At 58.7% G+C, this 17,763-nt stretch overlaps 2 protein-coding genes and 1 long non-coding RNA gene across 3 annotated transcripts in view; 1 reads left to right on the top strand and 2 right to left on the bottom strand.

Annotated features, from left to right (window-relative positions):
• The window catches only part of LOC311621851 (coronin-7), a 64,521-nt gene that overhangs the window by 13,475 nt on the left and 33,283 nt on the right, over positions 1-17,763 (bottom strand). Inside the window, exons 8-9 of the mRNA XM_084882278.1 lie at positions 17,294-17,380; positions 16,750-16,832 (exon numbers count right to left, since the gene is read on the bottom strand). Coding sequence (XP_084738404.1) covers positions 16,750-16,832; positions 17,294-17,380 — 170 coding nt within the window. The remainder of the gene's footprint in view (positions 1-16,749; positions 16,833-17,293; positions 17,381-17,763) is intronic.
• Positions 634-11,403, top strand: VASN (vasorin). The gene is made up of 2 exons (XM_084882308.1): positions 634-777; positions 8,725-11,403. Exon 2 carries the CDS (start codon positions 8,735-8,737, stop codon positions 10,763-10,765), a length of 2,031 nt encoding a protein of 676 aa, XP_084738434.1. The 5' UTR covers positions 634-777; positions 8,725-8,734; the 3' UTR covers positions 10,766-11,403.
• Positions 11,249-16,742, bottom strand: LOC311621967. The gene is made up of 2 exons (XR_014794917.1): positions 13,352-16,742; positions 11,249-12,437 (listed from the first exon to the last, which is right to left on the bottom strand). It is a non-coding gene; the product is annotated as an uncharacterized lncRNA (long non-coding RNA).

The following is a 17,763-nucleotide window of genomic DNA, read 5'->3' as shown; positions in this document are numbered from 1 at the left end:
ACCCCAGAACTCAGATTTGGTGTTGAGTTTGTTATCTAGGAGGCTCTCAGAAGAGCCTGCCCAGGAGTTGTTGAAATTGGGATTAACTACCAACAATAGTACATTCAGAGATTTCACCTAAAAAAATATAATAAAATCCAGATTTCCAGTTTCTCTTGCAAAACCCAAAGTTCTGGCAGGCTGAAGCAGGTCGTGGAGGCTGAGTCCTTACACTGCCCCCACTCCCCTCCTCCCCTGCCTTTCCAGGTCTTCACAGGCTCTGGGGTCTGCTCCTTGAATTATTATCACCTGTCTGATGTGTTACAAGCACCCAAGTTTGGGACTTTGTCTCACTGAAATTCGCTTGCTTTCTACACGGAAAAACAGGGACCTGTCCAGGGTCATGAGGCAAACACGGCTCACCGGCCTGGAGCTTTGAACTCCTGACTCCGCACCGGGAAAGACACGATCTCTCCCGCCCGCCCCCGAGTTAGGGAGTTGCGGGGTGAGGACCAGGACGCCCAGCCAAATGACCAGTTCAGTGGCTGGGGGAGGCGGGTCTCCCTCGGCCCCTTTCCGCCCTGGCCAATGGGGAGCAGCCCCGCCCCCCGCAAGCGGCAGCCCCGCCCCCCCGCCTTAAAGGCGCGACCCGCCTCCCGCGAGCTGACTTCGCAGCCTGAGCCCGCGGCGGGGGTACGTGGACGCGGTTGCCTCGGGACCCAGGAGCCCTCCGGTCTGGCCGGCGGGGAAGGACTGAGGCCGTGGCCCGCCCCGCCCGGCTCCCGCCTCTGCTGTCCGGTGAGTGTCTGCTGGGCTGGGGGGCTGAGGACAGGAATGGGGGGCGCCACGGAGGCGGGTTATGCACATGCGCCGACCACACGCGCAGATCCCCCGCAGGTCCCCCTCCGCACGCACACGCACTCAGGGCGGGCGCCCTCAGCCCGCACCCTCACCTGGGCCGACCGGCCACGGACAGTCTCACGGCCGGGTGCGCGCGCGGTTGTGTGTGTACAAGGGCTCGCCGACCCGGCAGGGCTGCGAGTAGACAAAATAAACACCCCCTCCCTCGCTTCCTCCTCCCACGGCTGGGCCCTCCGGCATGACCAGTTTTATGAATCAAATCCCTTTGAGGGGATGGCCACGCCATGGTCTTAGGTTACGTTTACCTCCCAAAGTGGAGCGGTCTAGTTCTGTACCTGGGGCCCCCGGTGCCCCTGTGCAGACTGGCCCTCTAGGGTCCTGAGGGCCCTTGTCACTCACGTCAGAGCTGAAGTGGAGGGGGCACAAGTATGCAGCCCAGGGGAGGTGTAAGTGGGTGGCTGGCAGGTACTAGTGCACCATTCCACACTGCCACCCCCACCCCTCCCGCCCCCTCCACTCCAAGACACTGCAAACCCTGAGTGCCTGGGCCCCAGGTACTAGCATCTCTGCCTCTTTCAGAGAAGGGGCTTTGCTTGGGCTTTGAACCCAATGGCCTGGAGCCAGCCTAGTTCTTTGTGTCCCAGGGCTGGCAGCACTGGGGCCTGAGGGCTGCCAAGGTCCCCCTGTGGTCACTTGGCAGATCAGCTGATTGGTGCCAACCATTCCTTAACCATTACCACACCAGGGTGGGTAACCATTACCCGCCCTGGGGAATAGGGATGGAATCTGCAAGGGGGGAGGAAGAGACCCTGATGGTCCAGGTGTCCCCTGCTTGCCTTCTGCACCAAGGGTAGGTGAGGCTCTGGAGAGAGGCACCAGGCCCCAGTGTCCCCCTCCCCAGGCCAAGACCTTCTGGGGGCTAGAGGAACGGGACTGGATATCAAAGGACCCTTCTCACTTTTGGATGTTGAGGGTATAAAGGGGTGGCTGGGCTGGTACCCTCCAAGTAGGGTCCATTCAAGCTGGTCCAGCAGACAGTGAATCCAGTTAGGGCCCAGCTGTTGGCAAGGCAAACGGGTAGGGGGATGGGAGAGCAGTCCCCTGAGTTTGCTGTCTTCTCCCCGGGGAATCAGGCCCCAGAGCTTCTGTAAACAGAGTGTCAGAGGCAGGAAGAGGGCTCTGGTAATGAGCAGCCCAGCTGGATTCCCTCCAGACCATTATTTGGTCTCTCCTGGGCCCAGGGAGGGACAACCAGCATACTTGTGCCAGGCTGGGGGCCTGGGCATGGCCTGACCCCATCTCCCTGGCTTTGTGCTGCTGGAAACTGACACAGTACCCTGGGACCTGTGGGTCCAGAGAGGCAAATGGGACCATTGGGGGCCAGTGTTCCAGGGCATTTGCTGGGATGGCACCACTCTCTAGACTGGAAATGGGAAAGGGAGTTCAGCACGAGAAGACACTTAGATAAGCTCTGCTTCCCCCCAAAAGGCCCTCCTGGCACGCAGCCCCAGGGCCAGGGAGATGCCCTGGGCAGAAGATGAGTCCACAGTTTTTGGCTCCCATTCCTGACACCCCCTACTACAGCCCTGAGGGAGTTGGGACAAGTCCTAGGTAAAGAGAGTTGAGTCCTCATGGGGGCTTGTAAGTGGACCCCATCCCCGGGCTAGGCAGCTCATGGAAACGGGAAAGTGGGGTCCCAGCGAGGCCCAGGAGGCAGCTTCCACCTCCGCAGGCCAGCCAGCCAGTACCCCCCGGTGACCAGAGAGAAGCATCCCTGACCATTGGCAAGCCCTCAATTCATGGCGAGGGCAACAATGCCACCTAAAAGGGTTAGTGACCCTTTCCGGAGCCCCCTCAGCTCTCCTTAGTCTCCTCCCCGGGCTGGAGAGCCCAGCGCTCTGTCTGCACTGCCAAGAAAACCAGCTCCCCTCACTGCTGTGGAATTTGTGAGAGTTCTTGGAGAAAGGGGAGGGAGGGTGTGTGTGTGTGTGTGTGTGTGTGTGTGTGTAAGAACACAGCCCACTGGGCGTATTTGGGGCGTGGGTGTATGTGTGCGCGTGACTGGAGCAGGGCTGTTTGGGGGCGGGCAGGGGTGCTGCGGGAGTCTGCATGCACCACGGCGGGCGGGCGCAGGCTCAGCCTTCTTCCTTTTATCGGTTTCCACATTCCAGAGTCAGCCGGATTGCTTTCCCTTAGCTGGCTGGGCCGCCTGGCCGGCCAGGCCTGCAGGCCTCCCCCGCTTTTCCTCATTCCAGTTTCCCTGGGTATGAGGAGGCTGGGGCAGGCTCCCTTAGACCACCTCGGTTTTAGGGGGAGGGGGCAGGCGAGGAGCCAGTTCTTCTCCAAGGTTGGGGAAGGCCCCCCCCTACCAGTCTCCTCCAGAGAAATGCAATAAGGCTCTGACATTCCTCTGAGGCTGCCTGAGAGATTTAATTAAGGAGGGAGGAGAGGAGAGCTGGCTTGCCTTGAGAAGGGGTTGGGGCTGGGGCTTGGGCAGTCACTGGATAGACAGCGGTGAGAAGTGAGGAGAGGTGGGGGCAGGGGGTAGCTCCCCATATCAATCCCACCTGCCCACTGACCAGCGCACAGATCCCAGGAAGGGCCGGCCACTTCTGCCACAGGGTGACTTAGATCTCTAGGCATGGTGAGCATGAGAAGGGCAAGACCTCCTCCGGGGTCACTTCCTTCTCAGACCCGGTCGGGGCCCCAGACAGCCTGGGCCCAGCTGGCGTGGGGCTGGTGGCCTCCCTTGGTGACTAAGGACTTCCTCTGGCAAAGTCAGGGTTAATTGCAGGGTTAGGACCTTCCTTGATGAGTGCTTGGCCCTGGGTGGGGACAGGGCAGTGAGGGGCCCAGTGTCTGAACCCAGCCCTGGTGGCATCACACCTGCGCGTGCCAGCGGAGGCATCTGGACTGGCCCATTTCTAGTTGGGCCCCAGCCAACACATAGCTCCCGGGACAGCAGGTGTCCTCCCCCAACAGGGTGGCACCTCTCCTGGCTGAGACGGCACGTCCCGCTGCCCTGAGGGCTCACTTTAGTGTGGATTGGCCTTAGTCACTGATCCTCCTGCCCTGGGCTGACAGGTCTGGTAGCTACCAAGTCACCCACAGTGCCACAGAAGGTCCCCACCCGAGGCCTGGCATGCTGCTGCTCTTCCCCCACACCTGCTCAGGGATCTTGCCCTGACCGAGAGGAAGGCTGATGCCCAGATTGTCCCCTTTGCAGCCTCCTGTCCCAGGGTCTGAGCCCCGGCTGGAGGGGAGGCTCACCCAAGGAGCTTTTCCAAAACACAGCTCTGCCAGACCTCACCCCAGACATTCTTATTTAGTGAGCCTGGCGGTGGAGCCCAGGCATCAGGAACTTTCCAAAGCTGCCAGGGTGATTCTGATGTGCAGCTGGGGTTGAGAAGCCCTTGGGGTTCCAGGTGGGAGATGGAAACCCAGAAAGGGAAGGGAACTGGGTGTCAGGGTCTTCTCTGTAGAATGAGCAGAGCCCGTTGGAGTGGTATGTGGGGTAAGGCAGAGACGCCGAGACTGGTGGGGACCTCCAGCTTAATCACAGGGCAGGGTTCTGCCCCCACCTGGAGAGAGGGCCATCTCTGAGGAACCGAGGCTCTGCCCTCTTGGCCCCTTCTCTGAGGACCCAGGAGGGAAACTCCAGCCTCTGTCCTGCTGGGCCAGGGGCTGCTTTGTCCCGGGGATGGGGAGGCGGGTGGGCCAGACCTGGGCCCTGAACCTCCTCAGACACGTCAGCGAAACTGGAGCCAGCTGTCCTGGCCGCCGGCACAGTCCCGCCTGCCTGGAGGGTTGGCAGACTCCTGGGCTGGGCTGCTGCCAGGCCTGGCCGGCAGTGCTTAGCCCGGGCGGGCCAACACTGGGAGCCAGAGGCCCAGGGCCCAGGGTCGGGCCTATAGTACCTGACCCTGCACTTACTCTGTAGCGTGGGGCACAGGAGGGGGGTATGCTGGCCTGTCCTTCCCCAGGAGCAGTGAGATGCTTCTGCCTTAAATCTGATGCAGTCACCGAAATGCCCAGGTTCCACCCATTTTCCGGTCCCTGCCTGACCCAGGGCAGATGGCCTCTGTGTGTCCCAAACTTGGGAGTGGGTGGGGGCACTCTGGGTCCCCCTGAGAGCTGCGATGATGGATGTCCTTACCCAGAGCCCTCACTCTGCTCTCCCCTCACCCTGAAGTCATATGCTGAAGGGGACTGGCCAGAAGACAGCTCACCCTTTACCTCCTCCAAAATTAAAGGTACCTCTCCATCAGATTGCTCTCCTATGCCCATACCCAAGGGGGGAAGTTGGGGGGGGGGGGGAGGGCAGCCTCTACATGGAGGCTTTACCCTCAGCCCAGGGAGGCTTCCGATCTGTGCTGAAAGGAGCATGAAGCCTCTCACACTGTGGCATCCTTCCCAGAGCGGACTCAGGTGTTATGGGTAGCACCCTCAGTAGCGAATGTTGACTGACCACTCAGAATGTGCTCCAAGTACAAACTAAACAATCCTGAAAACCAGGTGCTATTACCAGCCCCCCAACTCAACAGATGGGAACTGAGGTGAAGGCCCATGGCCAGGTTGCAAACACAGGTAATCGGACCCTAAAGTACCATCCCAAAAACTGTTCCTGGGGTTTGGCAAGGCTAGGAGCAACAGAGCCCCGGCCTCTGCCTGCTGTGAGAGTGGCAAACCATGGCAGGGCCAGGCCCAGACGAGGCTATGTGGAATCTAGATAGAGGACAGAAGCCTGGACCCTGTTGCCCTCTCCCTCTAGTCCCCCCCCCCCCCCCCCAGCTCCCGCCCCAAATGCCAGGGTTGCCTTCAGAACTCTCCCCACACCCTTTTCAGAGAGAAAGGTCCCACCTCCCTGCCTCAGGTCAGCGGATCAGATATCAAAGCCCAGGCCCCTGATCCTTCAGAGCTGCTGAAATTGTAACTGGCTGGACAAGGGCAGCCATGACCCAACCCCCTTCAGGAGGCACCCCCACCCCCAATGCACTCACACACCAGCATGGGCCCAGACAAGCGGAATTGCTTCCAGAACTTGTCCATTTGAAAACAAACAGAATACTGGGTGCTCCGAACAACTCTGGAGGGTGAAGCAAGGCGGCTGAGAAACCCAGGCCCACAGGTGGGAAGGGGCTTGGGAAACAATTTAGGGGCAGAACTTGGGCCCAAATTCAAGCCTCTGTCCCCCACTGTCCTACTACCTGATGCCTGCTCCTCCACGGTCAGTCTTGGCCCTCTGTACCCCTTCTTTTGGGGGCGGGGGGGTTGTCTGATGTCTGCTTTGCTCTTGGTGCCAGGCCCTTGTGGCAGAGCCCCTGGAGCCACCAGCCCTCGTCTGCTGCTTTCCAAAGCCCCTGTGCCAGTCCTTGCTGAGTGATGGACGGGGGCAGGCCAAGGCGCTCACTCCTGCTTCCCAGGGAGTGGGAAGCAGGTTAGCTCCTGCCTGTTGCAGTCTCCCCAGCCCAGGATGCCAGTCACTCTTCCTCATGCAGCCTCTGCTCCCAGCTACTCAGCCAGATTGCCACTCAGGTCCAGACGGAGCCATAGCAGTCACTGCCTCCCTCCCCCACGAGGACTTTGCTGATTGAAGGGAGCAAAGCCTAGAGCCCATGCTGGCCCCCCCTTAATGCTGAGTGGAGAGTGCCCCAGCAGTGCCCCAGTTTTGGGAGGTGTCTGCTCTGAAACGTCTGGGGGACAAATGAAGAAGCCTAGGCACTGAGAGAAACACTGTCTACACCTTACAGCTCTGACACCCATGGCCCAGGGTTGCCTGACTAGAGCATGAGTTTTTAACCATGAGCTTATGCAAGTCTTATGGGAAGCCAAAGTCACGGGTGACCAAGCTGGTCACATGTAGGGGGTCCCCTCCCACCCTGAGTCTGGCTGCTCCCTTCCTGACCCTGGCCTGTTCCTCCAGGAGAGCTGATTCAGGGGGAGGTGGCTCACCCCCCACGTCCGTGTGGGGGTGGGGGATGCTCATAGCCCACATCTGGAGGCCAGGCTAAACTCTGAGTCAGAGAGGGTGGAGCAGGTCCTCACAGGGGAGTAGGCTGGGTGGGGTGCACAGAGCCCCCTTGAGATGGCACTGGCAGGGCCAGGGCTGCATGTGACAGGAGTCGAGAGAGCAGGGGAGAGGGCACTGGCTAGGGGTCAGGTAAGGCCTCCCTGGCTAGCTTCTGAAGGGCAGTCATCAGTGTTAACTAGTGAAAGGCAAGGCTGATGGCCCCACTTCCCAGGCAAGAATGGCCCTGCAGATGGGCAGGGTACCCAAACTGGGTGGCAGGCCTTTACCTAGAACGGGCCTTAGACCACAGTGGCCTCCCCCAGTGACTTGTCAAATCCATCTTGGGACCACCTCATATTCCAGCCCACTTCCCTATTTGGGGGAGGGATAATCCAAATAGAGGCAGTGGGGCAGAAGGCACCCTGGTTGGGGAGGGGGCGGCCTGTTACCTGCCTTTGCCTGACAGCTGGCCGGTATGGGGGAAGGGGAGGCTGAGCCCCAGCACAAAAGGCCCTTGTGTAAGCAGAGGTGCCTGGAAGGGAGGGATGCTGGCCTCTCTGGGGCTATACAGGCTCAGATCGTGGGGACTGCTGCTGGGGGTGGCACCTAGATTTTCCTCAGGATCCTGAATGAAGGTGGGCCCCAGCTGTGGCCTCATCCTTTCTTGGGCAGGTCAAGCTACAAGCCAGAGCCTGGAATGATCCACCCCCACTTACCCCGGCAGGACTGGGCCCCTCATCAGGCAGCAGGCACAACCACACCTGGACCTGCTTAAGGACCAGGGCTCTGGCTCAGATTTCTCAGTAGTGCAACGGCAGCAAGTCGCTGCACCGCTAGGAGCCCCCCTTTTCTGTCATCTGGGAGTGATGAAAATAGTTTCCACCTGGAATGGCTGCTGGGGAAACTACAAGAGGTGGCTAAATGCTCAGTGACACTGGCACATGGGAAGGGCTGCAGCTCTGCTTCAGTGCCCAGCCCACAGTGGAACCCAAGAAATGGTAGATGAAGGAATCTGGGTAGTACTGCCTCTGGGGCCACCATGCAACTAATGTCCCCCAACTTGAGCCCTGGGTCAGCCCAGGGAGGCTTGGATCCCCTCACCTCTAGTTCTATCAGAGTGCCCAGAAGGCTTCCCTCCCTACACCCCTCCCCCTGCTAACTGCTCCAGCACCTCTGCTCCCTTCCCCAGAAACTTTCCTACTGGCCACATCCTGGCCATCCCACAGCTCCCGTCCCGGGCAGGTCTGGCTTCACAAGTGGAAAAACACCAATCCCATAGTTTCCATGTGAAGTCTTCCCACTGCGGTCTCTCCTCACTGGGAGGACGTAGAGCGTGGCGGCAGGGGCCGGTGGCCTGGGGCAGCCAGCTTCTCTACTTACGCACTGGGCTGACTGCCCACCAATCTTAAAGCCGCCACTCCGCCTGCTTCCCTGTCCACCTCAGCAGAGATTTTGGGGTGGGGGGTGGGGGGGGCTGGGGGAAGGGCCACAGCCTAATGCTTTTTGATCATGTTCTCTCTAAGCCACAGAGGTGGGAGAGCTGGGTGAAGGTATAGATGTCCTTTGTGGTCATGGAGTGTTTGGGGGCTGGGCCCTATTCTGCATGCATCAACCCACTGAACCATGGTGACAGTGCAGGAAGTAGCAACTGATAGCATAATGAGGTCATGTGACTGTTCAAAATCACATAGCAAGAGAGTGATGCAGGAACTGGGCCCAGGCACTGGAGACCTGACTCATAACTACAGTGTGCTGTAGGATTTGGGGGCAGGGAGTGGTGAAGGGGGCTTGGAATTCCCTTCTCAGTCCTTCCTGGCATGGCCGTCTCCTGGGCCCCTGACTCATGGTCTCCTGTCTTTCCTCTCTGCTCCCAGGGACCAAAAGATGCGCTCCAGTGTGCCCCTGCCCCTGCCCCTGCCCCTGCCGCTGCTGCTGCTGCTGCTAGCCCCAGGGCCTGGGGTGCATGGCTGCCCCTCTGGCTGCCAGTGCAACCAGCCACAGACAGTATTCTGCACTGCCCGCCAGGGGACCACGGTGCCCCGAGATGTGCCCTCCAACACAGCAGGCCTGTATGTCTTTGCCAACGGCATTACTACACTCGAACCAGGTACTTTTGCCAGCCTGCCAGGCTTGCAGCTCCTGGACCTATCACAGAATCAGATCACCAGCCTGCCCAGTGGGGTCTTCCGGCCACTCGCCAACCTTAGCAACCTGGACCTCACTGCCAACAGGCTGCGTGAGATCACCAACGAGACCTTCCGCGGCCTGCGGTGCCTGGAGCGCCTCTACCTGGGCAAGAACCGAATCCACCACATCCAGCCTGGTGCCTTTGATGCACTTGACCGCCTCCTGGAACTCAAGCTGCAAGACAACGAGCTTCGGGCGCTGCCCCCGCTGCGCCTGCCGAGCCTGCTGCTGCTGGACCTCAGTCACAACAGCCTCCTGGCCCTGGAGCCGGGTGCCCTGGACACCGCCAATGTAGAGGCGCTGCGGCTGGCCGGCCTGGGGCTACGGCAACTGGACGAGGGGCTCCTTGGCCGCCTGCGCAATCTACACGACCTGGATGTGTCAGACAACCAGCTGGAGTTCGTGCCACCTGCCATCCGGGGTCTACAGGGACTGACACGCCTGCGGTTGGCTGGCAACACCCGCATTGCCCAGCTGCGGCCCGAGGACCTGGCTGGCCTGGCAGCCCTGCAGGAGCTGGACCTGAGCAACTTGAGCCTGCAGGCCTTACCACATGAGCTTTCGGGCCTCTTCCCCCGCCTGCGGCTCCTGGCAGCTGCCCGAAACCCTTTCAACTGTGTGTGCCCCCTGAGCTGGTTCAGCCCTTGGGTACGGGAGAACCGAGTGGCACTGGCCAGCCCGGAGGAGACGCGCTGCCACTTCCCGCCCAAGAATGCTGGCAAGATGCTCCTGGACCTCGACTATGCCGACTTCGGTTGCCCAGCCACCACCACCACGGCTACAGTGCCCACCACGAGGTCCTTGGCATGGGAACCCACACCCTTGTCTTCCAGCCCAGCCCCCACCTGGCAAAACCCCACGGAGCCTGCTGCCAAAGCCCCGAGCCTGCCACCTGCCACCCCACCCACTGTGGGAGCTGACCCTCAGCCCCAGGACTGCCCAGCATCCATCTGCCTCAATGGGGGTACTTGCCACCGGGGGGCTAGGGGCCACCTAGCCTGCCAGTGCCCCGATGGCTTCACTGGCCTGTACTGTGAGAGCCTGATGAAGCAGGGGCTATGGCCCTCCCCTACCCCAGCCACACTGAGGCCTCCAGGGCCCCTGCCCCTCGGGATCGAGCCAATAAGCCCCACCTCCCTGAGGGTAGGGCTGCAGCGCTACCTGCAGGGCAGTACCGTGCAGCTCAGGGGCCTCCGCCTCACCTACCGAAACCTGTCAGGCCCTGACAAGCGGCCGGTGACACTGCGGCTGCCCGCCTCACTTGCCGAGTACACGGTCACGCAGCTTCGGCCCAATGCCACCTACTCCATCTGTGTCAGGCCCCTGGGGGCTGGGCGGATGCCTGAGGGCGAGGAGGCCTGTGGAGAGGCCCGCACCCCCCCGGCTGTCCGGTCTAACCATGCCCCGGTCACACAGGCCCGAGAGGGCAACCTGCCGCTCCTTATTGCGCCGGCCCTGGCTGCCATACTCCTGGCTGCCCTGGCTGCTGTAGGGGCAGCCTACTTCGTGCGGCGGGGGCGGGCCGCGGCAGCTGCCGCTCAGGGCAAAGGGCAGGTGGGGCCTGGGCCCCTAGAGCTGGAGGGGGTGAAGGCCCCCTTAGAACCAGGCCCCATGGCAAGTGAGGGCGGTGGGGAGGCCCCACCTGGTGGGCCTGAGTGTGAGGTGCCACTCATGGGCTACCCAGGGCCTGGGCTCAAAGGGCCCATTCCCACTAAGCCCTACATCTAAGCTGGGAGTGATGGACTATTGGGCTGGGCTCTCAGCTCTGCTGGGACTGAACAGCGCCCTCCTGCTATAAGATCAAGAAGATCTCAGATCCATAAGATGAGGACACATCAGGGCAGGGGCTGTGTGATTACAGCAAGTCCCTGCCCTTCTCTGGACCTTGGTCTCCTCATCTAAGATGCTAGGACCCAGGTGAAGACCTCTAAGGACCCCCAGAGCCCAAGTGCCTCTGAGGATGGCGCTGGCCCTGTCCTCTGCCATGTGCAGCCTCGGGGGGAGCAGGGCAGGCAGGTTCTGCCGTGTGCTGGTAACACAGGCCTAGGGCTGCCAGGCTCTCAACCCAAGGAGAATCGGGGGGTCAGTGAAGGAAGCCCCCAGAAAGAGAGAAGAGGGAGAGTGGGGGTAAGGATGGGTATGCAGCCCAGCCTTGGCCCCAGGGAGTGAAGTAACAAATGAAACTGGAAAGAAAGACGCTTTAGGAACAAGTTTTGCTTTTGTTTTTTTAAAATATATTTATAAGAGATCCTTTCCCATTTATTCTGGGAAAATAGTTTTCAAACACAGAGACAAGGACTTTGGTTTTTGTAAGACAAACGATGATATGAAGGCCTTTTATAATAAAAATAAAAAATAAAATAAAATGAGTGTATCTTTGGCATGACCCCAGGGCTCCTGGACTGCATAGAGGGAGGGTAAGGGTAGGTGTAAAAGGGACAGCCCTCTGGGGAAGAGGGGCCAGGACCCCTCTCCCCAGTGGACACCAGGCTCTGGCCAGCATTCCTTGGGCTTGGGAAGGCCATGGTGGGTAGGGTGGCATTCCATAAGTTCTATCCCGGGCTGTATCCACCCAGCTTCCACTGAGGTACCCAGTCCACCCTCCCAGTGGGGCAGCTTCCAACCTCAGTGAAGAATAACAGGGCAGCCTTCACCTACCCAGCTGCATTGCTCCTGAAAGAGGCTCATGGCAGATACATGCCAAGAGGATCTCCAAGGGCCCTTTCTCAGGGAAGGATTGGACAGATAGTCCATGCCTGCCTTCCTCTGTGGAGGGGGTGACTTGAACTATGTCCTCATGATGGTGCAGATGGCACACACAGCTCACCCTCCCTACAGTCCTGTTGCCCCTCTGTATGGGCTCTTGCTCCAGCTGCAGAGAAGGAGCCCGAAGTGCAGGAGCCCTCTGGTGGGTGAGGAGGCTACAAGAGACTGTTAGGAGCTGGTGGCCAAGGATCAGGATCAGAGATCTGAGTCTGACCTGTAGAGAACTGGTGGCTCTTCAATGTCCCTTTACTCTCTGCAGTTGGAATGTGCCCGACTTTCCAAAACCCCGGAAGTGGGAGTGTTTTCCAGGAAGACCACAGGCAGGGACAGGACCAGGGATGATGCTGGGAGCTTGGGGACAGTGATGGATGCAGAGCACCTTTTCCTAGTACTTCACATGGTGGGCCCTGGGGCCACAGAGAGGCCCTGCAGATGCTGCAGCAAGGCTCCCCAAAGCCCCATGCCTGTGCCGCTCTGTGGGCCGCAGCCCCTGGCTCCTAGCCTCACCCTGGCAGAAAGGAGGTGGCTTCAGTGAAGCCCGGGGAACAGGCCTGCGGCTTGGGGCGTTGATGTCAGCGCTGAGTTAGGCCTGGCCACGCGAGGCTCTGGATTCAATTAGCGGCTGCCGAGGGCTCTGGCAGGAGAAGGAAGGAGGTGAGCGATGGGTCGCGGGGGCAGGGGATGGTGGCGGCAGGCCTGGGTGGGGCCCCATCTTTCTGAGCCAGCGGCGGCAGCCCAGGTGGATTTCCTGTGGGCCTGGGTCTCATTACTGGAATGGCTACGCTGAGGCCTACCCCCCCACCTCGGCAGCCCAGTCAAAGGGGCTATTGTGGGCCTGTGGGCTGCTGCTGAACACGGTGGCTGCTGAATAAATGTTTTCCCTGAAAAGCCAAACCTGGCCTCATGGGCCAGCAGGGGGTGGGTGGGACCTAAAGAAAGGGGGATGGTGTGAGCCCTCCCAGAAAAAGCACTGGGGGATGAAGGGAGGACCTGGGCTAAGTGGGGGTTGGGAGTGGGGAGGAGGTAGGCCAAGATGCAGCCCCTAGTCAAGGCGATCCCAAAGGCTCCGGGCCAGGCCCAGGGATGGATGTGGACAAACACCAGCCCCCACATTGTTGAGTTCTTGCTGCCATCGGCCCTGTGCCACAGGGACTTATACACAGTCCCATTTCATGCCCATACCTATCGGGAGACAGGCTGGGAGAGGAGACAGCAGCTTGCTTACAGCAGGCGAGGACGGCTCCCAACATCCACTCCGGGGCCAGCAGAGCTTTGTGAGCCATGGGGGAGGCCTTGATTGCCAGAGAGGGTGGGGCCGCTGTGAGCAAAAGCTACTCAGGCGGGGAGGAGGCACCCAGTCTCTAAGAACACACTGGGTGTGGGACCCATGGCCAAAAAAGGGGCCATATACTAAACCTACAAACTCAGGGGGAGGCCTGCTTGGTGGGCCTTACAAACTTAGAAACCGAAAGTAACCACATAGGATGGTCTGAACATAAAAACTCCTAGCTAAAATTGGGTAGTCTTTTTGCATCTAAGTCAGCATACCTTTGAAATGTCAGAGTAATGTCCTTTTCCAGACCTCTCAGGGCATACCATGGTACCTGAGCAGAGACCACAGAGCCTTGCATTGCTATTGTTCCTTTAATACCATCCCTAAGTGAGGTAAATGGTAACAGGTGATTATCCCATACCTACCAATGTAAAAGAAACGCATGTCTATTATATTCTTTATCCAATCTCAGAGATTTTCCCACTTTGCTTTCTCCCACTTCCCTAATCTACTACCAATTCATTTCATATAACCCCTTACTTCTCCTTCGATTGTAATGCATAAAATAAGCTATAGAATTATCATCCTCCAGAGCATTTTCTCAATTTGCTGAGGTTTTGCTTCCCAGCAATTATCGTCAGTTTGGCTCAAATAAATTCAAACATTCTCTACAGGTTTGGAGGTTTCTTAGCCAACAGACCTCGTGCCTCTGGCTGCTGAATGGGCTTGGGTTAGGGGTCTGGCCAGAGGTAGACACTTTGGTGTGTCCCAATCCCAACCTCCAACCTGCATAAGCTTGTTGCTGGGATGATCTCAACAGAGGACCCACTTCTCTGGCTTCAGCTGCCTCTTCAGCAACAGGGAGGGAAAAATCCCTACTTGCCTACAGCACAGGCACCTGACCATTCACCCAGTCCAGAAGCACCAAACCTGGGACCAGAGGTGTTTGTCTCCTGGATGGAGCACAAGCTGCTTCATCACCAGATCCTTCTAACCCCCCATCTCCACCTCCACCAGCCCCTCACCTCCACTTACAAAAGGCCCCTAACCCCACCTTCTCCCTACACTAGCCCAAGCATAGGTCAGACACTCAGGAAGTGCAGGACAGCCATCTATGGACCTGCTGCCTGAATCTGGCTTTGCAGATAGGATGCTGGTGTCCTGCTCTTCCCACCATGTCACATCTCCTTTTAGTGTCGTGTACTCCACAAGTGACAGGGATGACAAAGAGGAAGGCATAGGGAGCTGAGACAGAGGTCCCTGGGAGGGTGGGCCCTGGGTTCTCCCTTGAAGAGGCTGGGGAAGACTGTGTGCCTGATCCCTGGACCCCTCTTGCTCTTATAAGAACATATACCATGCTGAAACCGGTTTGGCTCAGTGGATAGAGCGTTGGCCTGCAGACTGAAAGGTCCGGGTTCGATTCCGGTCAAGGACACGTACCTTGGTTGCGGGCACATCCCCAGTGGGTGTGTGTGTAAGAGGCAGCTGGTCGATGATTCTCTCTCATCAACGTTTCTAACTCTCTATCTCTTAATTCCTCTCTGTAAAATCAATAAAAATAAAAAATAAAAATAAAAAAGAACATATACCATTCTGCCTAAATTGAGATGGAACATATGTAAACAGTGAAGAAATTGAGGGCATCCAGTGGAGGCCCATGGCCATGTATTTCATCTCCAGTCCAGTTCACTGAGCAGCTCCCACACCCCAGGAGGGCAGTATAGGATTCTAGCTTCCAGGAAACCTGGGGGGCAGGGGACCTGCCACCTCTCAGGCCAACCTGGAGGTTGGCATGCATCCCTGTTGTCCACCAGTTTTGAAGAGGATTGGAGAGTCCCAATTCCTCTGCCAAGGGTGTGGGCCCGGTGTGGAGGCAGGGGCCAGGACCTGGGGATGGAGGGGGCAGGAGACTGGCCTGGCTGGCCCATCTGGGAGTAATTTGAGAAATTCCAGGCCTCACTGGCCCTACAAGACTATTCTTAACTTCTGTAATTACAGGGTCAGCCTTGGCCAATGGTACTGTGGGGTTTGGGCATCGGTTAACTCCTCCAGAGGCTATGCTAGGGCTGGGTAGGGTGGGGCTGCTCTTCAGGGGGAGGGTGACCCTCACAGGCCAATGGTAGAGCCTGAAAGGCAGGAAGTGGTGGGTAGGGAGCATTTAATGGCTAGTGCTGGGTCCCTTTTCCAGGTTGACCAGCTCCCTCCTCCTGCTGGGGGCGGGCCTGTAGGGAAGGGGCTGTCTGGCCAGGGGAAGCAAAGAGGACAAGATGCCAGTACAGAATCCGCACCAGAGGAGGGGATGCTGGAAATGAAGCAAAGACCCCAGGGAGCTCCATTTCCTCCAGTGCGTGTGGGCCCTAGTGACTCCCCTGAATCCCCAGGGCCCAGAGCAGGCAAAAGCCTCACACCCAATTCCAAGGAAGGCACTGGAGCTCGCTCAGCCTCACCCTCCTTATTTGCAAAGCTTTTTAGCCTCTCCAGGGCCTGTGACAGAGGATGGGAGTGGAGGGTCAATGTCACCCTGACCTTTATCCCTTCGCCGAAAACTCGCCAGGAATACCCTGGCACTCAGAGCCCAGACACAGCCCTTGCTGCTCCTGGAACTTGGAGACGTCACAGCACTCTTTGTGACTCAGTTTTCCCAGTTGTGAAACAGAAGAGGGAGTGGCTGACGGGATATCCAAGGACCAAGGCCTCTCTATGCTTTGACCTTTGCAGGCCTCTGCCTGGTGGTGGTGCTGGGGGTCCCAGCAAGCCCCTCCGAGAGTCATAGCTGAACAAGGCTAAGGCTTTGGAACACGGGCCAGGTTCCTGCCTCCTCCCATCCCAGTTCAGCTAGTCTCCCACACTCCCAAGCCTCTTTCCCCAGCTGTACCTGGTCCATGTAGACTGAAGAGACGGCTCACTCCTCAGCACTCAGTCAGCCGCAGTGTCCCTGAGCCATCTCTGCACAGAGTGGGCTTAGCCCAGAGCCCCATGGGCACCACCACACATCCTCCTGCACACCTCTTGTGAGGATGGAACGATGAGGTGCATTTGCATACCCCTCACCAAGGACAAGAAGGGATGGGCATGTAGCCAGGGCTGAGGAGGCCCCATAAAGCCCACAAGTTCAAGGCCTGCCTCCCTCTGCTCTTTGTGCTTCCAAACCTGCCAGCTCATCTGTCCCCACATCCATCCCAAGTCTACCTGGCTATTGTAGCTTTAGGTGTCCTAGGCCCTCAGCCCCCCAAAACACCCATAGCAAAATCAAGTGCATTCTCATGTCGACCAGCCACACATCCACCGGGTCATAGTCTCCTCGCCAAATGCCAAAATACACCAACCTGAGTCCCCAGGCCAAAAGTCTGCCACATGACTAAGTGCCACGTGAGATGGGTCAGTTGGGTTAATTCACCCTCTCTGGGCTGCCTCACCATCCCCTGATGGTGAAGCTTCAGGGGGCTCCTCAGACACCCCCTGACTGCTCCGGTGATGAGCCATCTCTGTGACAGGATCTGAGCCAGATAAAGCCCTTATAGCTGGATCGGGCTCTGTACTCTGCAGATGGCCCTGCCATGGCACATAGGAGCCCTTAGCATTGGTGCCCATTCATAGGTTTGGAATCAAGACATAGTCTGGGTCCTTGCCCCACCCCATCCCCATTCCATGCCAACAGGCTGGCTGCTCCTACCCCGGTGAGGTGTCCAGGGTGAGGGAGGTGAGGGCGCTGGAGAAGTGTCGGGTGTCCCACAGCTTCACTTCATGTTCACGCATCTGTGGGGAGGGGACAGAGAGAGAGGCTCAGAGGTCGTCTGTCAGCCCCCAGGGCTCCCCAGGAACCCAGTGCCCAGGGACACAGCTTGGCACAGAGGAACTTGCCCTAGAAAGAGCTTAGAAGGCAGTGGTGGTAGGGGGGAAGCATGCCTGGAAGGGAGATATTTGGGTTTTCAGGTCCTGCCCCTTTAAGAACTCTTAGGTGACAAGGGACAAGGGGCGTTCCCCTGCATGGACTCTGGTCCCTGGGGGAGCTGCCACAGTTCCCAGGGTCAGGCTTAGCTATTACAAATGGAATCTACCAGTTTTCAGCGGCAGTTGGTCCCCTGGGGCTCTGAGACCCGGCTGCACTCAGGGCTATATATGGACAGGCCTGGAGCTAGCCTGCGGCCCCTGCCTCCCAGTGGGCCTCATCCCTGCTCTCTTGGTATGAGACCCTGCTCACCTTCAAGGAGCCCTACCTGGTTGAATCCAGTGGACACAAGGTGCTCCTGGGTGCCTGTCCACGCCAGCCGGCCATCCTTGCTGTTCTCATGGGCCTGTGTGCTCTGCAGGAGGCAGGAGAGAAAACTGAACCACCCAAGGGCCACTAGCCTGACAGCCCAACAGAGCAGAGGAGAGGCGAGGTCGGGGGCCCCTGGGAGCTGGTTAGAGACTGGGGAAGCCTCAGATCACTACAGGATGGACCCCAGCTAAAGGCAGTGCTGCCCCTGAAGAGCAGACCTGCACCCACATCGGGCTCGGTCTCTCTCCTCGTAAGGGAACCTTCAGGCTGTCCTGCTCACTATCAGGCCCCCTTGCTACAGCGACTCAGAAGGGTAGCATGCCATTGCCCCTGCAGGAGTCCTGGAGGTAGCACTCAGCTGCTTGTCCCCATCCCCAGGTTCTGGGGACCTGTGTGCCCTGTGAGGAATTTCGTTTTTCTCACTTA

Source organism: Pipistrellus hanaki (genome assembly GCF_964339955.1).
Source record: "Pipistrellus hanaki genome assembly, chromosome: 4".
In the NCBI taxonomy this organism is placed as follows: domain Eukaryota; kingdom Metazoa; phylum Chordata; class Mammalia; order Chiroptera; family Vespertilionidae; genus Pipistrellus; species Pipistrellus hanaki.
The sequence above is the reverse complement of the archived record's forward strand: the minus strand, read 5'-3'. Positions and strand labels throughout refer to the sequence as shown.